The 21,277-nt window shown below is 42.6% G+C and overlaps 2 protein-coding genes and 1 long non-coding RNA gene across 3 annotated transcripts; 2 read left to right on the forward strand and 1 right to left on the reverse strand.

The window, feature by feature from the left end:
- The first annotated feature begins 345 nt into the window (after positions 1 to 345).
- LOC136450219 (uncharacterized) lies at positions 346 to 3,335 on the forward strand. Its single transcript, XM_066450590.1, has 3 exons — positions 346 to 420; positions 1,841 to 2,470; positions 2,574 to 3,335. The coding sequence occupies exons 2-3, from the start codon at positions 1,892 to 1,894 to the stop codon at positions 3,162 to 3,164; spliced, it is 1,170 nt and encodes a 389-aa protein (XP_066306687.1). The 5' UTR covers positions 346 to 420; positions 1,841 to 1,891; the 3' UTR covers positions 3,165 to 3,335.
- A 543-nt stretch (positions 3,336 to 3,878) lies between these two features.
- Positions 3,879 to 5,299, reverse strand: LOC136450266 (uncharacterized). Its single transcript, XR_010758289.1, has 3 exons — positions 4,820 to 5,299; positions 4,425 to 4,472; positions 3,879 to 4,023 (listed from the first exon to the last, which is right to left on the reverse strand). It is a non-coding gene; the product is annotated as an uncharacterized lncRNA (long non-coding RNA).
- A 3,784-nt stretch (positions 5,300 to 9,083) lies between these two features.
- On the forward strand, positions 9,084 to 10,719 carry LOC136470030 (DEAD-box ATP-dependent RNA helicase 10-like). The gene is made up of 7 exons (XM_066468007.1): positions 9,084 to 9,113; positions 9,257 to 9,403; positions 9,556 to 9,693; positions 9,809 to 9,920; positions 10,030 to 10,118; positions 10,245 to 10,400; positions 10,702 to 10,719. The coding sequence occupies exons 1-7, from the start codon at positions 9,084 to 9,086 to the stop codon at positions 10,717 to 10,719; spliced, it is 690 nt and encodes a 229-aa protein (XP_066324104.1).
- Positions 10,720 to 21,277: the final 10,558 nt, after the last annotated feature.

Here is a 21,277-nt window from a genome sequence, read left to right on the forward strand (position 1 = left end):
CGTTGATGCTGCTTTGAGATGTGTGCCACTTTTCACAGTACAGTTTGTATAAGCCTCGTATTTCTTCCTGGAGCATTTTTTTTACACGCCGTATATGAGTCTGACAGCACCTGACAACTTTCTCGCGACCCACCCGTCTTCCACTTTTTGCTTCGCTGCTTCTTTTCCCAACCCACGACGCCGCCTGCCGCCGCCGCCGCCGCCGCTCCATCTCGCCGCGCAGCCCCGCTCCACTTTAAGTTGATGTAGCGTCCCTTCTGGAAGCTAACTAGTTTTAATGTCTACATCGCTGGTTTGGACCAATTGGCAGGTAATAGAGATCCCTCCTAGGACAGTGTTGTTGAAGCTCATGGAAGCTATTGGTGCAAAAGGATCACCTATTTTCACGTATCTATTCCTTGTGGAAGTTTACGTTTCAAGGTGTTTGTTGAAATTGATATGTCAATTTTTCTATTTTCTTGTATATTGGTACGATCTACAAGAATAAAGGGGATATTCAAAGTTGTACTAATTACCGGGAAATTAAGTTGATGAGCCATACTATGAAGCTATGGGAGAGAGTTATCGAGCATCGCTTGAGAGCAATAACGTGGGTCTCTATGAACAAATTTAGTTTCATGCCCGAAAGGTCAACCATGGAAGCCATTTTCTTAATAAGACAAGTTATGGAGCGGTATAAGGAGAAGAAGGACCTACACATGATTTTTATTGACTTGAAGAAGGCTTATGATAAAATATCAATGAATGTTATGTGGTGGGCTTTGGACAAACATAAAGTCCCAACGAAGTACGTCGGGCTCATTAAGGACATGTACAACAATGTTGTGACTAGAGTTCGAACAAGTGATGGACACACGGATGACTTTCCGATTAGGATAGGACTACATCAAGGGTCAGCTTTGAGTCCTTATTTGTTTGCCTTAGTGATGGATGAGGTCACAAGGGACGTACAAGGGGACATCCCTTGGTGTATGCTTTTCGCGGACGATGTAGTGCTAGTTGATGAAAGCTGGACAGGAGTGAATCAGAAACTGGAGTTATGGCGGGAGACTTTAGAGTCCAAAGGTTTTAGACTCAGTAGAACTAAAACTGAGTATATGAGGTGTGACTTCGGCACTACTATTTAGGAGGAGGAAGATATTAGTTTGAAAGGTCAAGTAGTGTCTAGGAAGGATACATTTCGATATTTAAGATCAATGCTACAGAGAGACAGGGATATTGATGAAGATGTTAGCCATAGAATCAAAGCAGAGGCAACAAGCATCTGGTGTCCTATGTGACAGAAGAGTACCACAGAAGCTAAAAGGCAAGTTTTATAGGACGGCGATTAGACCTGCTATGTTGTATGGTGCAGAATGTTGACCTACGAAAAGACGACATGTTCAACAGATAAGTGTCGCGGAAATGCGTATGTTGCGTTGGATTTGCGATCATACAAGAAGGGATCGAGTTCAGAACGATGATATACGTGATAGATTAGGGGTAGCACCAATTGAAAAAAAAAACTTGTCCAACACCGGTTGAGATGGTTTGGATATGTCCAACGAAGACCTCCAGAGACAGAGGAAGACCGAAGTTGACTTGGATAGAGGCAATAAAAGGAGACTTGAAATGATGGAATATACCTAAAGACTTAGCCTTAGATAGAAATGCTTGAAAAATAGTTATTCACGTGTCTGAACCTTGATTGCTTCTGCTGGGTTTCAACTCTAGCCTACCCCAACTTGTTTGTGACTTAAAGGCTTTGTTGTTGTTGTTGTTGTTGTTGTTGTTGTGATTTAAATTGATGAGGTACCTCTCGTAGAAGTTTGCCAGTTAAATATACACTTCCTTGATACAGGCTAATGAGCAGGTAATAGAGATCCCTCCAAGGACAGTGTTGTTGAAGGTCATGGAAGCAATTGGTGCAAAAGCAGGACCTATTTTCACGTGCACACCATGTGGAAGTATACATTTCAAGGTCTGTGTTGAGCTCGATGTATCAGGCGCTAGATTCTCAGTTGGTAAGCCACCTCCAGTTGCTAAGGTGGAGGGTGAAATATGTGATTCTCCAGCACTAGCAGAAACCAGCGCTATCATTAATGCTTTCAAGTATTTAGGTGAGAAGCATTCCATTCAAGTTCTGGACTACAGTAGCAGCATAATTAAGATGCTTGGGTTAAGTTATGATTGGCGTGATGTCGATGATTTAGACTATTTAACTAAGAAGTTGATTGAGCAATGGGACTTGTCACTCAAACAATGTGAGCAGTTGTCACAACATTTAGACTACAAAGTGATTATGGATGATAATTATGTTGAGATTACTGAAGCTAGTCAAGTCTATACAACCTTGGATGATTTTATAATCTATATCATCAAGAGGTATAGGGGCATTCCTGTTTATGCACGTTCAGAACTAGAGAAGATTCAGGATGAACGCCTGAAATACAATGAAAATTCAACTAAGAAGCACAAGTTCCTAAGGAAGGTTAGTGCACTTCCTGTGTATCTCTGAAAATGGTTATGCACAATCCATATGTCCTTGAGTTGCTAGTTTTTCTAATGTAGAATATAAAATTGTACTGCTGCAGGTACATTATTTGCCGTCGGTTTGTTTTTCTGTAAAGGATGTGTTGGATTATGTCCTTTCTTATCTAGGTATAGGCAAAGCTGAGTACAACAGTGTTCCAAGCGACGGTGGTAAGATGAAGGGCGAGGCAAAGTTTTCATTTCCTTGTATGGTAGAAGGGAGATGTCACAAACTGGAAGTTCATAGCCAGGCTCTAGCATCTTCTAGGGCAGAGGAAGTTGCTGCACGTGCAGCGTTGCTATTCATGGAATCAAATTTCAATTTGAAGATTGTTGATCTGAATTATGCTGGTCGTCAGGCTGCTGAGAAGGAACATAAATCCGTGGAATTTATAATATATAGGTTGCTTGAGGTGGCTCATCAGATGAAGACTCAATTGGGTAACATGGTGGAGTGCATTGCAGGTGGATGTGCGGCATACAGTGGTGATCCAAGATTAGTGTTTGGAGGTCCTCCGTATCAAGAGCAAATGATGGCTGTTGAGTTCTGCTTCAAAAATGTAGAAGCTGTTCGAGCTGCTTGTGCCACGTGCTATGAGAGTGCTGCATCCATATTCCAGGAAATGGAAAAGCTAAGCTATAGGTTAGAGTGACCGTAAGGATTAACCATAGCTCGCCCTGGCTGCACCTAGCACTATGTAATATGTAGGATAATTTCTAGTTGATCATATTGTATCACGTAAATGCAGTACTAGTCATTATTTGTACTAGTAGAAATGTAGAATATGTTGTGACTATTATTTATCTCCCAACAGATCTTTGTATGGTTGGCATCTGAAGTGCGTTATTTTGTTCATCTGGACTTATACTCTAGTGCCGCGATGTGTTTGGTTGCATGTGGTTCACCACCTTGTCCCTTCGTATATTTTTGAGCCGGAGTTTTTTTTAGTTTTTTTCCGGTAGAGTTTTTTTTTCTCCAGTCCGAATGTCCGATCAAGTAATTCCCAGAATCTTACGAGTCCGATCATATTTTTTTATCGGAGATTTTATTTAGTTTTTTTTTCTTCCAATTTATATATTTTTAGATTTTTTTTCTTCCGATTTTTTTCTTGGAAGTGGCTAATGCACGGCCGGCCATAATATAGTGCTTCCGCACGGCCTTGCCGTTTTTGGTAAAAGTGCAATTATTAGACACCTTTTTTTGGCAAGATGCTAATTAACGCTGGCTTGTTGGCATGCCCGGAGGAAAAAAATTCCCACCCTCGAGGCTTGCGCGGCCTGTGCCCAGATACGACCACGGTTTTTGGGAAAAAGGCAAATCAGGCCCAGATATGCTTTAATGTACTACATGTATATGTTCATAAAAAGGACAATGTATTCATAAAAACATATTTTGTATCTGCAGTTTTCTAGATCACAACACTATACATCTAGTCCCTTGGAAAAAGCACACATTTACGCATCTTCTCTGTACATGGCCTGCATCTTGCTTCTCAGTATATGGCCTGTATCCTGCATGTTAAAAAAGGATAACACGTGTCATAATTTTGTTGCTGGATGGAGATAAATATGTTGCCTATTTGAGAAGACATTATTGTTCCTAGTGATGAGCAGGTTGCTGCTGGTAAATGCTGTAGTGGATTGTATTTTCTTGGGCAATTTAAGTGTCATTCGTTAGGCAACAATGTCTTCCTAAACAGGAAATTTATGTATTATGAAAAAGCAAGTATAGTGTCTATGTTCATTTGCAACCCCCACCCCCACCCCCAATTTATTTGCAAAAAAATAGAGATTCGATTAAAAGACGCAAGTGCCTAACTGACACGGATCTAAAATCTAATCCAATCATCCTCCAATATAATTTCCTCTCTCACCACATATGTACTTATTTACATATATTGCACACATCATACCTGCTTTGTGCTTTGTACTTGATCTCCCCCTGCTAGATAACTTAGAACCTGCAATGTAAAAACAGAAAAAAAACAAAGAGAGATTAGAGAAGAATGATATAAAAATTGCCTAATGATTTGCATCATTTTGCCTTGATCTTGCCACAATATTGCCTGGTCAGAGTACATTTAGTTTCCTATTCCCAATGAAGTTTAGTAACTAATCAATGCATACGTGACATGTAGTCAATTAGTGGTATCTCAACTAGAATCCATGATACCCCCAACCGATCCAGCTGTCATTTGTCCTACTGCTACATCGCAAAACATAAAAGAACCTAGCAAAAGACCAAAAGTGATAGGCCCATTGCTTGTCACTAGATATGGAAAAATGCTTGTACTGTTGGTTGGAATACCTGTGCATTGTCACTTGGTCTAGGGACCATGTTCAAAGAGTTCCCTGCCATCGATCTCTGGATTACTTGAGCATTGTCAGTGGGCCTTGCCACTTTATTCAAAGCACTCCCTGCCATTGAGCCATTTTTGAGGTGCTCCATTAAACTGGTCTGCTCTCATGGAATAAGAATCTCCAGAATCAGGAGGTAGTGCTGGATTTCCAATAATATCACATTCTGCAGCAAGAACCTCCATGTTCAGAATAACAAATAACCCTGTGATAACAATCAGCTTATCAGAAAGAGCAAATAGAAACCTGAAAATCCGTGCATAACCACAGCAGTAAAAGTGCAACGATCAAATCCCATCACATGATACGGTAATGCTGTAGTGGATTGCACTTTCTTAGGCAATTTAAGTGTCGTTCATTAGGCAACAATCTCTTCTTAAAATGGGCAATTTATGTATTCTGAAAAGCAAGTATAGTGTCTGTGTTCATCTGCAACCCACAGCCCCACCCCCACCCCCGGTTTAAAAATAAGAAGTACAGAGTTGATCTGGAGTGCGCATGTGGAGAACAAATGCAAGATTTTTGCTTGGATCTTAGTGCAAGATAAAATTCTAACGGCACAAAACCTACAGAGGAAAGGGTGGCCACACCATCAACAATGTGTGCTCTGCAATGGCCCTTTAGAGACCGGCCTCCACCTATGCCTATGTTGCCCCTTCGCGAAGGGGGTTTGGAATCATATCCTATCGTGGGAGAACTTCCATCAGATCCAGCAGCAACCCCAGGTGCAACCCACCGATATCAGATCATGGTGGGAAGAGGTGACGACGAAAGTGCCAAGATCAGAACGTAGGAGGCTGAACGGGGCACTAATCTACACCTTCTGGAACGTGTGGAAAGAAAGAAATAGGAGAATCTTCGACAACAAGATACATACAGTGCTGCAGGTGGCCTCAAAGATAAAGGATGATATAGACCAGAGGAAGAGAGCAATCGAATATGGGTAGCAGATGACCCCTCTCCAGTGGGCCGGGTGTTTTACACGCTTGAGGGGGGGGGGGGGGGGGGGGGGGGGAGGTTCTTTTCCTTTCCTCGACTAACTTAGTTTGTACATAAACTATCTTTTTCCCACTTAATTGAAAGGCAGAACTCCTGCCATTGCGTTTAAAAAAAATAAAAAATAAGCAGAGACATATGACTGTATGAACCATCACGATTAGCATTGCTATAGAAAATGACCCGTAGTACATATTTGGCATGCAGATCTCCCGTGAATGTAGAACTGTTAAACCTAGGACCGACCGTGGCCTCAATGCCATCAGGCCGGCCAGAGCTGTCTAGGCAGGCTGATCCTTTGGCACAGGAGTTCGCCATGCAGGAAAATCTCAGATTAGCAGCACAAAAAGATTGGAAGCAAGGGGCACTAGTTCGTTTGTCTGATGGTACCATGATGGTCTACCAGATAGATGGGTTGGTTAACGACAATTCAATCCAGCAACATGTGTCTAAGTCGCCAGCTAATTCTAAAAAACCCATTATCTAGTGAAAAAGATATGGGTATTGCCACCGAAAGCATTGACTGGAAAACAACGAACATGAACAAAGAGTAAGCATTGACTTGCCACTGAAACTCCATTATCTAGTGATCAAGACATGCTGGTCCCTTCGTCGAAACTTATTGTAGCCGTTCTTTCACAATGCATCAAAAAATATTGAGTAATGGGAAGCAAACTACTACTACTAGAAGTTGCTAGACTAGAAGCAAAGGACCCCTGATCTATCTATCAGTAAATCATACATTTATCAATCTCTCTAAAATCTAAATCAGTCTACTGCTGCTTGCGGTTGTGGTGCAATTCAGTAATAGGCCAGTTAGTTCAATTCAATAGCAGCTACGCTAGTTCAACAAACTAGATTCAGCACCATCTAATAAATTTGTATATAAAAACAACAATCAAAGCGGCAGTTCTGGTGTCTGCTAAAAACAAGTTTAAATCAGCTGAAGATCTTACTCAGTACATATCTGCCACAATTTTTAATTCCTAACAAGATTGTAGTATGTCAACAGAAGTTATAAATTGGTTCTTTCTGCAGGGTTTTCCACCTTTAGAAAGTTTCAGACTTGTAGTATGCAGATTAGTATTTTTAGCATGTTGCTGATGACTGGAAACAGAGAAAACAGGATAGAGCTAAAATATTTATATACGTAATCTGATGACTGAAAAAGAAAGAACCACAGGCTGTGTGTAACATCATTTTGGAAAATATATCCCAGCCATCCAGCAAAGGCAGAGGCACACACCAGTGACAGACACCCTGACTCAGCCTTTCAGCAAGGTTCCAAGTAAAAGTCAAAAACAGTACAAGATGATCATTTAACAGCAACGGCAAGCAGGCTCATTTTTAAAGTTTCAAACAAAGAGATGATCACTATTCTGGAGTTCTTCACTAGTATAGTTTCAGACAAAGAGATGATCACTATGCTTTCTCCATGCTCGCTACTACCACTACTGATGTGCCGTGCAAGTTGCTACTACTATACTGTATCAAAGGACCAAGTGCCTCAGGGAGCAGAATATAGAACTACGTCATGCAACTGAGGAAAAGGGGCAAGTGGCCAGCCTCCTCGATATCCATGTCAGTAAGGATGCTATATTTCTGATCCAGCATTCAAACTTGTGAGATTTAAACAGCAAGACAAACAAATTAAAGGGGTACTTTGCTGTAAGCACTCTAAAATATTTCTTACTTGAACTACTTCCTATAGGATCCATATAAAATTTCTGAAATACAACTCTTACTTACAATAACACTGACAATCAAGCTTGGCAATCTAGGCAGAGACACTATATACTTTATATACTACACATATCCAGAATCCAATCCATGAAAGAAAAGGAGGAGGTTATGCTCAGTACTACATGGTAATCTAGGCATGGCAAGAAAAGAAAAGGCACGAACAGATCACAGCCACGGTCAATCTTTCAATCTGCTAAGCAATCAGGCAAAAAAACGCAATTGTTTAGAGGACTCACCGACGACGGGTCGACGGACAGCGACTGCAGGTGGGCGGGAGATGGTGATGTACTGATGTGCGTAGGGATAATAGCTACTGCACAGAAATACACATATGAGAAATAAATCTAGGCACATCATTACATGATTTTTGAAAAAGATTTCAGGTGTACATATTACAGTTAAATGCCTACAATATGACAATACAGTAAGGGCAACTAGCTCAATCATGTACGACATCAGGTATTTCCATGTATGCTTAGAAACCAGAAACTCACATGAAGAAAATATGGTAATCAGCCTGCTCGGCTGCAATTATTTGGCTGTGGCTGCAGCTATACTTACATTAGTTTACCTTTGCAGCCAAAATAGCAGCAGCCGGCTGCAAGAAGCTGCATTTTCTTAGGCAATTTAAGTGTCATTCATTAGGCAACAATGTCTTCTTAAATAGACAATTTTTGTATTCTGAAAAAGCAAGTATAGCGTCTGTGTTCATTTGCAACCCACAGCCCCCAGATAACTCACTCATTGATGGCGTGCAAAAAAAAGTACACCAATAATATAGATGGCTCACTCATGATGAGCACAGAGGGAAGGTTAATGCAACGGGAGCCAATAACATCCTAGTAATACCAAGGTCTATTACCTGAACAGTATTTTCTCCTCTCCCCCCCAAGCATACACCTAGAGTGACCAAACAGCAACAAAGCCTTTTAGTTCTAAGAAAGTTGGTGCAGGTTAAGAGAATAAAAAACAAAATATGTGTTCAAGTAGAAAATGATGAGTACCAAAAAAGAAGATTTTACAATGCATAGAGATTGGATCAGGTCGTTTTGTGCAACTCATGGGACCTGCTCAGCTGTGCTTATGAAGCAGCTACAGCATTTGCTGCTGCTTATTTTCTACTACAAAGAATAGTAAATGTAGGCAGGCTTGCTGCAGCAGCAGCCACAACGCTTGCTGCAGCGAAGCAGTTCCGACAAGTCTGACATATACATAGCAGTTCCGATAAGTCTGACATATACATATCAACGCAATGCTTGATGGGGAAGCCCGTTGTCTTTGAGGCTGAGAATAGGAGATGGATTGCAAAAAGTTAGAAATAGCGGCAACTAAACATTGAGTGCACGAAACAGGTGAATACAAAAAAACAGAGCTAACAGATTGGTGATTGGAACCAATTTGATGTTTCGATTCTTCTTGTGTTGCATGTCTCTGTTAACTGTCTGGACAATCCCCAATTCATTTAATAAGCAGTTATGGAAAATCATGGCTGCAATGAAGTTACTGTATTGAATGTTGTTAACCTAATTCAACATGTGTTATGGGCGGAATAATTGAATTCTATATTGGTTAGCATTAGGCCATCACAGCAGAGTACCCTTTTCCATGATTTGTCTCTGATCTACCTTTTTTTTTATGTGAATTTCAGGATTGCTACCTTCTTCATGTTCTGAACGAGAGGCAAGACAGCATGATCATGATCTTTGTGCGCACATGTGAATCTACTAGGCTCCTTGCTCTTATGCTGAGGAATCTTGGTTTGAAAGCTATGTCTATCAGTGGCCAGATGAGTCAGGTTTACTTTCTTTGACTTAAAATGTCAGACATATAGATAATTATATGACTATTCCATTCAGTAGGTTAATCCTTCTGTTCTGTGAAGTGGATTTGTCTTGTTTATGTCTTCCCTTTAATAATACTTTTCCGTTTATTTTTCTTTATTACCAGGACAAGAGATTAGGTGCTTTGAACAGGTTCAAAGCGAAAGATTGCAATATCCTTATTTGCACTGATGTAGCAAGTCGTGGCCTTGACATTCAAGGAGTTGATATGGTGATCGATTATGATACTCCAATGAATTCTAAGGTCTCTTTCTGTCTGTTTGAGTACTGGGCCATTGTGATTTTGTTTTAACTGCTTACAATTAGATGTTCAAATTGGATTCGTTATGGTCTCAAATTTTATGCTGCGCGGCATGTAGGATTATGTTCATCGGGTGGGTAGGACCGCACGTGCAGGGCGGTCAGGTTATGCTGTATCTTTGGTGAATCAATATGAAGCCCAGTGGTTTGTGCTGATCGAGAAGCTCCTTGGTAATTACAGTTTTTCTTTTCACCTCCTTTTTTTTCTTGGCAATTGACAGCTATAGCTGGAGATGCCATCTTTCCAAAGCCTGCCTCTCTTATCAACTATGATTTGCAGGCAAGCAAATTGACCTGCGTAAGGTGGACAGAGATAAAGTCATGATACTTAAAGGGCCCATATCCGATGCAAAGAGAATTGCACTCACGGTACGTCCTCCTTTGACATCAGTATCGATTCTGTAATTTTTGCGCCATTCTTGCTGGTAGCAAATCTATGCAAAAGTATGGCTATCTGCTGGCTCTTACAGTCATGCTACTTATCTTGCCTTGTAGAAATTGAAGGATTCCGGCGGCCACAAGAAGCGGAGAAAGGTGGGAGATGATGTCGAAGAGGTGGAAGATCATTCTCATTCTAAGAGACCGAAATCCTTCAAGAAAAATTCTGACATTACAAGAGAGCTTTTCATATGCAGATACTATCCCCAAATTGTAAGTCTGCGAATAAGAGGATACATAGGTAAGCCGTGTCAAAAATTTTAGGGTCCATTTGTAGTTTAGAAAGACTATATTTTCTCAAACATTATTATCCAACACATGGTTACAGCATTGGTGGCATTCACTTCGGAAATGAACAAATCAAAGAAGCAAATCATATTGGGATGAAAATGTACGCCTAAAATGATTTCTTAAAAGTGGGTTTGAACCATCCTTTCATCAATATTCCAGTGCAAATGCATGAGCAAGATAGCCATACTAACATCTTTTATTTTCTTTCTATTTTCATTTTTAGATTGTCGCCGACACCTGAGAATAAGCATTGCAGTGCTCTAACTGGTATTGATTTGCCGCGCTCCTATTTTTGATTGATGCCCATATTATTTTGAGTCTGAGTTTAGTTTCATAACTTCATATACAAATTGTGACTCAGGCAATTCAACTCTAAATTTTCATATAGAAATCTGGTGCAGTAGAGTAGTACCTCCAACCTCAGTTTCATCATTCTGTCTAATGTCTCATATTCCCCATTATCATTGCATTGTACTCTTTATACAAAATAGCCTAACAGCACAAAGAAATATTGAAAATCACCGGTCTTGTTGCAAGGAAGGGCATGGCCGCGTCATCACAGCACACTGAATGTCAACACATTGGTAGATTCAATTTGTTTAAGTTTGTTTTGAGGTGGGTGGTATGTATAGCAGATAGCAAGAACCCACTCCCCACTGGTGTCATCATTAGAAGTGTATATAGAGTATGATGATAAGTGTATATAGTCAATTATTTATTATAAATTTGTTGGTTTTATTTTTATATGTAGGTACTGTTATCATTGTGCATGGTTGAATACATACCTGGTGCTGACTCATATGGATTGCTCTAATTAATGATGTCACTGATCTTAGAGCTGGTGCAAGTGGCTAGGGAAGAGCAGGCTATGTTACAGAACCGTTATTATGGTGGAACATCTGAGTATATCACGAAATTTCTTAGCCTACTCATGTAAGGCCTTGTATAATTGATAATTCAATCAATTGAAATTTTGAAGCGTACCATAAGAGAAATGACCGTTGTTGTGAAAGAAAGTTATCCTTTTAGCTGTGGGTTGATTTTTTATACGAATTCAAACATGGTGTTGGTGCTTACCAACCAACTCTTGTTGTAAATAAACTGTTTATTTTCATTCCGGTATATAAATTGAGCAGCAAACTCCTGCGGCAAATGCATGTTCTTATTTCTATTTGGATTCTTGTTATCTATTATATGAATCCTCTTGAATGTGTATTATTATTTCTCAAAATTTTCACTGTAATTCCTCCAATAAGAATGAACCTTTTTATGAACATGTGCGTGCCGTATATGTAGGAATTCAATTATTAAATATTTTTTTTGTACTCATCCATCTTGATATTTATAGACACGTGTGTATCGCACGTGCATATGTACTGTGCATATCTACTAGTAAATAGGAAAAATCACGTAAGAAGAGTCCCGAAGGATAATAAAAGAAATGTACAAACTCCGCCTTGGATACAAGTGCATGTGTAGAGCAAAAGGTTACGTACGTGTATACATTAGATTACATGCATTATTATACTTTCCAGTCGATTACTAAGCGCAACAGCTAGTTTTTGGATTTGTCGATCGGAGGAACTGCCATACCGCTGCACAACCGTAAGCTATATATATTAGCCCGATCGAGCGGCCGCCGTAACCCTAGCTTTCGCAAAACATTGTGTCAAGCCATATTACATCGCGTGACCGGAGTGGGAGGAGAGGAGGGCAGACCCAGCGGAGCCATCGTGCCCCCGGCCCCTTTCTGTCCGGCCTCCGACGGTGCACCGGCGACCAGTGGCGGATCCAGGAAAAATTTTAGGGGGGCTGAACAAAAGTGCGACAGCAACATACCTCCGACTGCTGCTCGATCTTTAGTCTCAGCCCCACCTACACGATAGAACTTTGCCTAAATTTAATGGGGGCTCCAGGGGCGCTACAGGGCTCCGGTATCGGTAGGGGGGCTCAAGCCCCCCCCCCCCTCGCCCCACCGTTGAACCGCCATGGACCGGTACCGCCATCTTCTGGTGCTGCGACACTTGGACGCACCATCCAGGGCGGCGGCGATGAACATGATTCCTGCCGAGAAGCAGCCGAACGCGGAGGTCGACGTAGCGGAGGAGTACGTCACGATGGCGGAGTTCGCCCATGGAGAGAAGGCGGTTATCACCACTAAGAAGCCGGTGGGCTACTCGCGCGCCGCTGCTCCTCATCTCCAGGTCGAGGATAGGTCACTTGCGCCACGCGTGCAGGTACGGCACCGGTTGATTCGTTTTATTTCATTTATTTCCGTTTTTCATTTATTTTCGTATGTTTTGCATGCTGGCCGTGCCGCCTAGGGTTTCTTGTATGGATTTGGAGTATTTCGATTTATTTCCGTATGTATTGCATGCTGGTCGCGCCGCCTAGGGTTTCTTGTATGGATTTGGAGGGTTCAAAATGGATCTGGGTGATATATTAACCGTAATTATTCCACGTCTACAGGTAGTCATGTTTCTAGCACTACAAGCGCTGAATGACCTATTCATGGTGGGCTGGTGCCCCAGAAACCTGACTGCGGCCAACATCACCCTAAGCAGGGCATCCATGACGCCGAAGCTTGTGGGTGTGGAACTTGTGAAGGTCAGCCCGGAAGGAGTCCAAGACTGTATGACCAGGCTCGCTACGGTCTTCCGCGAGGACTTGATGCTCAGCCTTTTAGCTGTGGGTTGATTTTTTATATGAATTCAAACAGGGTGTTGGTACTTACCAACCAACTCTTGTTGTAAATACACTGTTTATTTTCATTCGGTATATAAATTGAGCAGCAAACTCTTGGGGCAAATATATTTTCTTATTTCTATTTTGATTCTTGTTATCTATTATATGAATCCTCTTGAATGTGTATTATTATTTCTCGAAATTTTCAATGTAATTCCTCCAATAAGAATGAACCTTTTTATGAACACGTGCATGCCGTATATGTAGGAATTCAATTATTAAATATTTTTTTGTACTCATCCATCATGATATTTTTATAGACACATGTGTGTCGCACGTGCATATGTACTGTGCATATCTACTAGTAAATAGGAAAAATCACGTAAGAAGAGTCCCGTAGGATAATAAAAGAAATGTACAAACTCTGCCTTGGATACAAGTGCATGTGTAGAGCAAAATGTTACGTGCGTGTATACATTAGATTACATGCATTATTATACTTTCCGGTCGATTACTAAGCGCACCGGCTTGTTTTTGGATTTGTCGATCGGCGGAACCGCCTTACCACTGCACAACCATAAGCTATATATATATTAGCCCAATCGAGCGGCCACCGTAACCCTAGCTTTCGCAAAAAATCATGTCAAGCCGTATTACATCGCGTGGCCGGAGCAGGAGGAGAGGAGGGCAGACCCAACGGAGCCATCGCGCCCCCAGCCCCTTTCTGTCCGGCCTCCGACGGTGCACTGGCAGTCAGTGGCGGATCCAAGAAAAATTTTAGGGGGGCTGAACAAAAGTGCGACAGCGACGTACCTCCGACTGCTGCTCGATTTTTAGTCTAAGCCCCACCTACACGATAGAACTTTGCCTAAAAATTAATGGGGGCTCTAGGGGCGCTACAGGGCTCCGGTATCGGTAGAGGGGCTCAAGCTCCCCCCCACCATTGAATCCGCCGCTGCCGGCGACCGCCATCTTCTGGTGCTGCGGCACTTGGACGCGCCATCCAGGGCGGCGGCGATGAACATGATTCCTGTCGAGAAGCAACCGGACGCAGAGGTCGACGTAGCGGAGTAGTACGTCACGATGGCGAAGTTTGCCCACGGAGAGAAGGCGGTTATCACCACCGAGAAGCCGGTGGGCTACTCACGCGCCGCTGCTCCTCATCTCTAGGTTGAGGATAGGTCACTTGCGCCACGCGTGTAGGTACGACACCGGTTGATTCGTTTGATTTCATTTATTTCTGTTTTTCATTTATTTTCGTATGTTTTGCACGCTGGCCGTGCCGCCTAGGGTTTCTTGTATGGATTTGGAGTATTTCGATTTATTTCCGTATGTATTGCATGCTGGCCGCGCCGCCTAGGGTTTCTTGTATGGATTTGGAGGGTTCAAAATGGATCTGGGTGATATGTTAACCGTAATTATTCCACGTCTATAGGTGGCCATGTTTCTAGCACTACAAGCGTTGAATGACCTGTTCATGGTGGGTTGGTGCCCCAGGAACCTGACCGCGGCCAACATCACCCTAAGCAGGGCATCCATGACACTGAAGCTTGTGGGTGTGGAACTTGTGAAGGTCAGTCTGGAAGGAGTCCAAGACTGTATGACCAGGCTCGCATTGATGCTCAGCCTTTTAGCTGTGGGTTGAATTTTTATATGAATTCAAACATGGTGTTGGTACTTACCAACCAACTCTGGTTGTAAATACACTGTTTATTTTCATTCGGTATATAAATTGAGTAGCAAACTCCTGCGGCAAATACATTTTCTTATTTCTATTTGGATTCTTGTTATCTATTATATGAATCCTCTTGAACGTGTATTATTATTTCTTGAAATTTTCACTGTAATTCCTCCAAAAAGAATGAACCTTTTTATGAACACGTGTGTGTCGTATATGTAGGAATTCAATTATTAAATATTTTTTTTGTACTCATCCATCTTGATATTTTTATAGACACGTGTGTCGCACGTGCATATCTACTAGTAAATAGGAAAAATCACGTAAGAAGAGTCCCGTAGGATAATAAAAGAAATGTACAAACTCTGCCTTGGATATAAGTGCATGTGTAGAGCAAAATGTTACGTGCGTGTATACATTAGATTACATGCATTAGCATACTTTCAGGTCGATTACTAAGTGCAACGGCTTGTTTTTGGATTTGTCGATCCGTGGAACCATCTTACCGCTGCACAACCGTAAGCTATATATATATTAGCCCAATCGAGCGGCCGCTGTAACCCTAGCTTTCGCAAAAAATCGTGTCAAGTTGTATTACATCGCGTGGCCAGAGTGGGAGGATCGAGAGGAGGGCAGACCCAGCGGAGCCATCGCGCCCCCGGCCTGTTTTTGTCTAGCCTCCGACGGTGCACCGGCAGCCAGTGGCAGATCCACAAAAAATTTTAGGGGTTGAACTAAAGTGCGACAGTAACATACCTCCGACTGCTGCTCGATCTTTAGTCTCAGTCCCACCTACACGATAGAACTTTGCCTAAAAATTCATGGGGCTCAAGGGGCGCTCCAGGCCTCCGGTATCGGTAGGGGGGCTCAAGCCCCCCCACTGTTGAATCTGCCGCTGCTGGCGGCCGCCATGGACCGGTACCACCATCTTCTGGTGCTGCGGCACTTGGACGCGTCATCCGGGGCGGCGGCGATGAACATGATTCCAACCTAGAAGCAATCGGACACGGAGGTCGACGTAGCGGAGGAATACGTCACGATGGCGGAGTTCGCCCATGGAGAGAAGGCGGTTATCACCATCGAGAAGCCGGTGGGCTACTCACGCGCCGCTGCTCCTCATCTCCAGGTCAAGGATATGTCACTTGTGCCACGCGTGCTAGTACGACACCGGTTGATTCGTTTGATTTCATTTATTTCTGTTTTTAATTTATTTCCGTATGTTTTGCATGCTGGCCGCGTCGCCTAGGGTTTCTTGTATGGATTTGGAGTATTTTGATTTATTTTCGTATATATTGCATGCTGGCCGTGCCGCCTAGGCTTTCTTTTATGGATTTGGAGGGTTCGAAATGGATTTGGGTGATATGTTAATCATAATTATTCCGCGTCTACAGGTGGCCATGTTTGTAGCACTATAAGCGTTGAATGACCTGTTCATGGCAGGCTGGTGCCCCAGGAACCTAACCGTGGCCAACATCACCCTAAACAGCGCATCCATAATGCCGAAGTTGTGGGTCTGGAACTTGTGAAGGTCAGCCCGGAAGGAGTCCAAGACTGTATGACCAGGCTCGCTACGGTCTTCTGCGAGGACTTGCTGCTCAGCCTTTTAGCTATGGGTTGAATTTTGATATGAATTCAAACATGATGTTGTGCTTACCAACCAACTCTTGTTGTAAATACACTGTCTATTTTCATTCGGTATATAAATTGAGCAACAAACTCCTACGGCAAATACATATTCTTATTTCTATTTGGATTCTTGTTATCTATTATATGAATCCTCTTGAATGTGTATTATTATTTGTTGAAAGTTTCACTGTAATTCCTCCAATAAGAATGAACCTTTTTATGAACACGTGCATGCCGTATATGTAGGAATTCAATTATTAAATATTTTTTTGTACTCATCCATCTTGATATTTTTATAGACACGTGTGTGTCGCACGTGCATATGTATTGTGCATATCTACTAGTAAATAGGAAAAATCACGTAAGAAGAGTCCAGTAGGATAATAAAAGAAATGTACAAACTCAGCCTTGGATACAAGTGCATGTGTAGAGCAAAATGTTACGTGTGTGTATACATTAGATTACATGCATTATTATACTTTCCGGTCGATTACTAAGCGCAACGGCTTGTTTTTGGATTTGTCGATCGGTGGAACCGCCTTACCGCTGCACAACCGTAAGCTATATATATATTAGCCCAATCGAGCGGCCGCTGTAACCCTAGCTTTCGCAAAAAATCGTGTCAAGCCATATTACATCGCGTGGTCGGAGCGGGAGGAGAGGAGGGCAGACCCAGCGGAGCCATCGCGCCCCAGGCCCCTTTTTGTCTGGCCTCCGACGGTGCACCGGCAGCCAGTGGCGGATCCACAAAAAATTTTAGGGGGGGCTGAACTAAAGTGCGACAGCAACATATCTCCGACTGCTGCTCGATCTTTAGTCTCAGCCCCACCTACATGATAGAACTTTTCCTAAAAATTAATGGGGGCTCCAGGGGCGCTCTAGGGCTCCGGTATCGGTAGGGGGCTCAAGCCCCCCCCCCCCCCCCCCGTTGAATCCGCCGCTGTCGACGGTCGCCATGGACCGGTACCGCCGGTACCTCCATCTTCTGGTGTTGTGGCACTTGGACGTGCCATCCAGGGCGGCGGCGACAAACATGATTCTGCCGAGAAGCAACCTGACGCGGAGGTCGACGTAGCAGAGGAGTACGTCACGATGGCGGAGTTCACCTACGGAGAGAAGGCGGTTATCACCATCGAGAAGCCGGTGGGCTACTCACGCGTCGCTGCTCCTAATCTCCAGGTCGAGGATATGTCACTTGCGCCATGTGTGCAGGTACGACACCTGTTGATTCGTTTGATTTCATTTATTTCCGTTTTTCATTTATTTCCGTATGTTCTGCATGCTGGCCGCGCCGCCTAGGGTTTCTTGTATGGAATTGTAGTATTTCGATTTATTTCCATATGTATTGCATGCTGGCCGTGCCGCCTAGGGTTTCTTGTATGGATTTGGAGAGTTCGAAATGGATCTGGGTGATATGTTAACCATAATTATTAAACGTCTACAGGTGGCCCTGAATGACCTGTTCATGGAGGGCCGGTGCCCTAGGAACCTAACCGCGGCCAACATCACCCTAAGTAGGGCATCCATGACGCTGAAGTTGTGGGTCTAGAACTTGTGAAGGTCAGCCCGAAAGGAGTCCGAGACTGTATGACCAGGCTCGCTATGGTCTTCCGCGAGGACTTGATGCTCGGCCTTTTAGCTGTGGGTTGAATTTTGATATGAATTCAAACATGATGTTGGTGCTTACCAACCAACTCTTGTTGTAAATACACTGTTTATTTTCATTCGGTATATAAATTGAGCAGCAAACTCCTGCGGCAAATACATATTCTTATTTCTATTTGGATTCTTGTTATCTATTATACGAATCCTCTTGAACGTGTATTATTATTTCTCGAAATTTTCACTATAATTCCTCCAATAAGAATGAACCTTTTTATGAACACGTACGTGCCGTATACGTAGGAATTCAATTATTAAATTTTTTTTACTCATCCATCTTGATATTTTTATAGACATGTGCACGTGCATATGTACTGTGCATATCTACTATTTAATAGGAAAAATCACGAAGAAGAGTCCTGTAGGATAATAAAAGAAATGTACAAACTCCGCCTTGGATACAAGTGCATGTGTAGAGCAAAATGTCACGTGCGTGTATACATTAGATTACATGCATTATTATACTTTCTAGTCGATTACTAAGCGCAACAGCTTGTTTTTGGATTTGTCGATCGGTGGAACAGCCTTACCGCTGCACAACCGTAAGATATATATATATATATATATATATATATATATATATATATATATATATATATATATATATATATATATATATATAACTACTATCCTGTAGCTGGCTACAGAATAACTTATTCTGTAGCCACTTTAAGTTATGATAATTACTATGTTAATTTACGAGATTATAGTAACTCCTTACTAAGTGGTTTAATATAACGTTATGGTAAATATCCTCATGTGTTATAGTAACCCAACTATCGTAAATATGTATTGACATTATGGTAAATTAGTATATAAAATTATAGTAAATGGAGGTGGCTACAGAATAACTTATTTTGTAGCCGGCTACTGAATAGCCTCTCCCTATATATATATATATATATATATATATATATATATATATATATATATATATATATATATATATATATATATATATATATATATATATATATATATTAGCCCAATCGAGCGGCTGCCGTAACCCTAACTTTCGCTAAAAATCATGTCAAGCCATATTACATCGCGTGGCCGGAGCAGGAGGAGAGGAGGGCAGACCCAGCGGAGCCATCGCGCCCCCGGACCCTTTCTGTCCGGCCTCCCACGGTGCACCGGCAGCCAGTGGCGGATCCACGAATAATTTTAGGGGGGGCTGAACTAAAGTGCGACAGCAACATACGTCCGACTGCTGCTCGATCTTTAGTCTCAGCTCCACATACACGATAGAACTTTGTTTAAAAATTATGGGGGCTCCAGGGCTCCGGTATCGGTAGGGGGCTCAACCCCCCCCCTGTTGAATCCGCCGCTGCCGACGGCCGCCATGGACCGGTATCGCCATCTTCTAGTGTTGCGGCACTTGGACGCGCCCATCTAGGGAGGCGGCGATGAACATGATTCCTGTCGAGAAGCAACCTGACGCGGAGGTCGACGTAGCGGAGGAGTACGTCACGATGGCGGAGTTCACCCATGGAGAGAAGCGGTTATCACCACCGAGAAGCTGGTGGGCTACTCGCGCGCCGCTGCTCCTCATCTCCAGGTCGAGGATATGTCACTTGCGCCACACGTGCAGCTACGGCATCGGTTGATTCGTTTGATTTCATTTATTTCCGTTTTTCATTTATTTCCGTATGTTTTGAATGTTGGCCGCGCCGCCTAGGGTTTCTTTTATGGATTTGGTGTATTTTGATTTATTTCTATATGTATTGCATGCTGGCCGCGCCGCCTAGGGTTTCTTGTATGGATTTGGAGGGTTCGAAATGGATCTGGGTGATATGTTAACCGTAATTATTGGACGACTACAGGTGGCCATGTTTCTAGCACTACAAGCGCTGAATGACCTGTTCAAGGCGGGCTGGTGCCCCAGGAACCTGACCGCGGCCAACATCACCCTAAGCAGGGCATCCATGACGCCGAAGTTGTGGGTCTGGAACTTGTGAAGGTCAGCCCAGAAGGAGTCCAAGACTGTATGACCAGGCTCTGCTCAGTCTTTTAGCTGTGGGTTGAATTTTGATATGAATTCAAACATGGTGTTGGTGCTTACCAACCAACTCTTGTTGTAAATACACCGTTTATTTTCATTCGGTATATAAATTGAGCAGCAAACTACTGCAGCAAATACATATTCTTATTTCTATTTGGATTCTTATTATCTATTATATTAATCCTCTTGAACGTGTATTATTATTTCTTGAAATTTTCAATGTAATTCCTCCAATAAGAATGAACCTTTTTATGAACACGTGCGTGCCGTATATGTAGGAATTCAATTATTAATTTTTTTTTTACTCATCCATCTTGATATTTTTATAGACATAAGCACGTGCATATGAACTGTGCATATCTACTAGTAAATAGGAAAAAATCACGTAAGAAGAGTCCCGTAGGATAATAAAAGAAATGTACAAACTCCGCCTTGGATACAAGTGCATGTGTAGAGCAAAATGTTACGTGCGTGTATACATTAGATTACATGCATTATTATACTTTCTGGTCGATTACTAAGCGCAACGGCTAGTTTTTGGATTTTGTCGATCGGTGTAACCGCCTTACCGCTGCACAACCGTAAGATATATATATATATATATATATATATATATATATATATATATATATATATATATATATATATATATATATATATATATATATATATATATATATATTAGCCCGATCGAGCGGCCGCCGTAACCCTAGCTTTCGCAAAAAATTGTGTCAAGCCGTATTACATCGTGTGGCCAGAGCGGGAGGAGAGGAGGGCAAACCCACAAGAGCCATCGCGCCCCAGGCTGTCCGGCCTCCGACGGTGCACCGGCGGCAAGTGGCGGATTCAGGAAAAATTTTAGGGGGGCTGAACAAAAGTGCGACAACAACATACCTCCGACTGCTGCTCGATCTTAAGTCTCAGCCCCACCTACACGATAGAACTTTACCTAAAAATTCATGGAGGCTCCAGGGGCTCTCTAGGGCTCCGGTATCGGTAGCCCCCCCCCCCCCCACCCCACCACCATTGAATCCACCGCTGCCGGTGGCCGCCATGGACCGGTGCCGCCATGGACCGGTACCGCCATGTTCTGGTGCTACGGCACTTGGACGCGCCATCCAGGGCGGCGGCGATGAACATGATTCC

This window comes from Miscanthus floridulus, chromosome 1, assembly GCF_019320115.1.
Source record: "Miscanthus floridulus cultivar M001 chromosome 1, ASM1932011v1, whole genome shotgun sequence".
NCBI lineage: Eukaryota > Viridiplantae > Streptophyta > Magnoliopsida > Poales > Poaceae > Miscanthus > Miscanthus floridulus.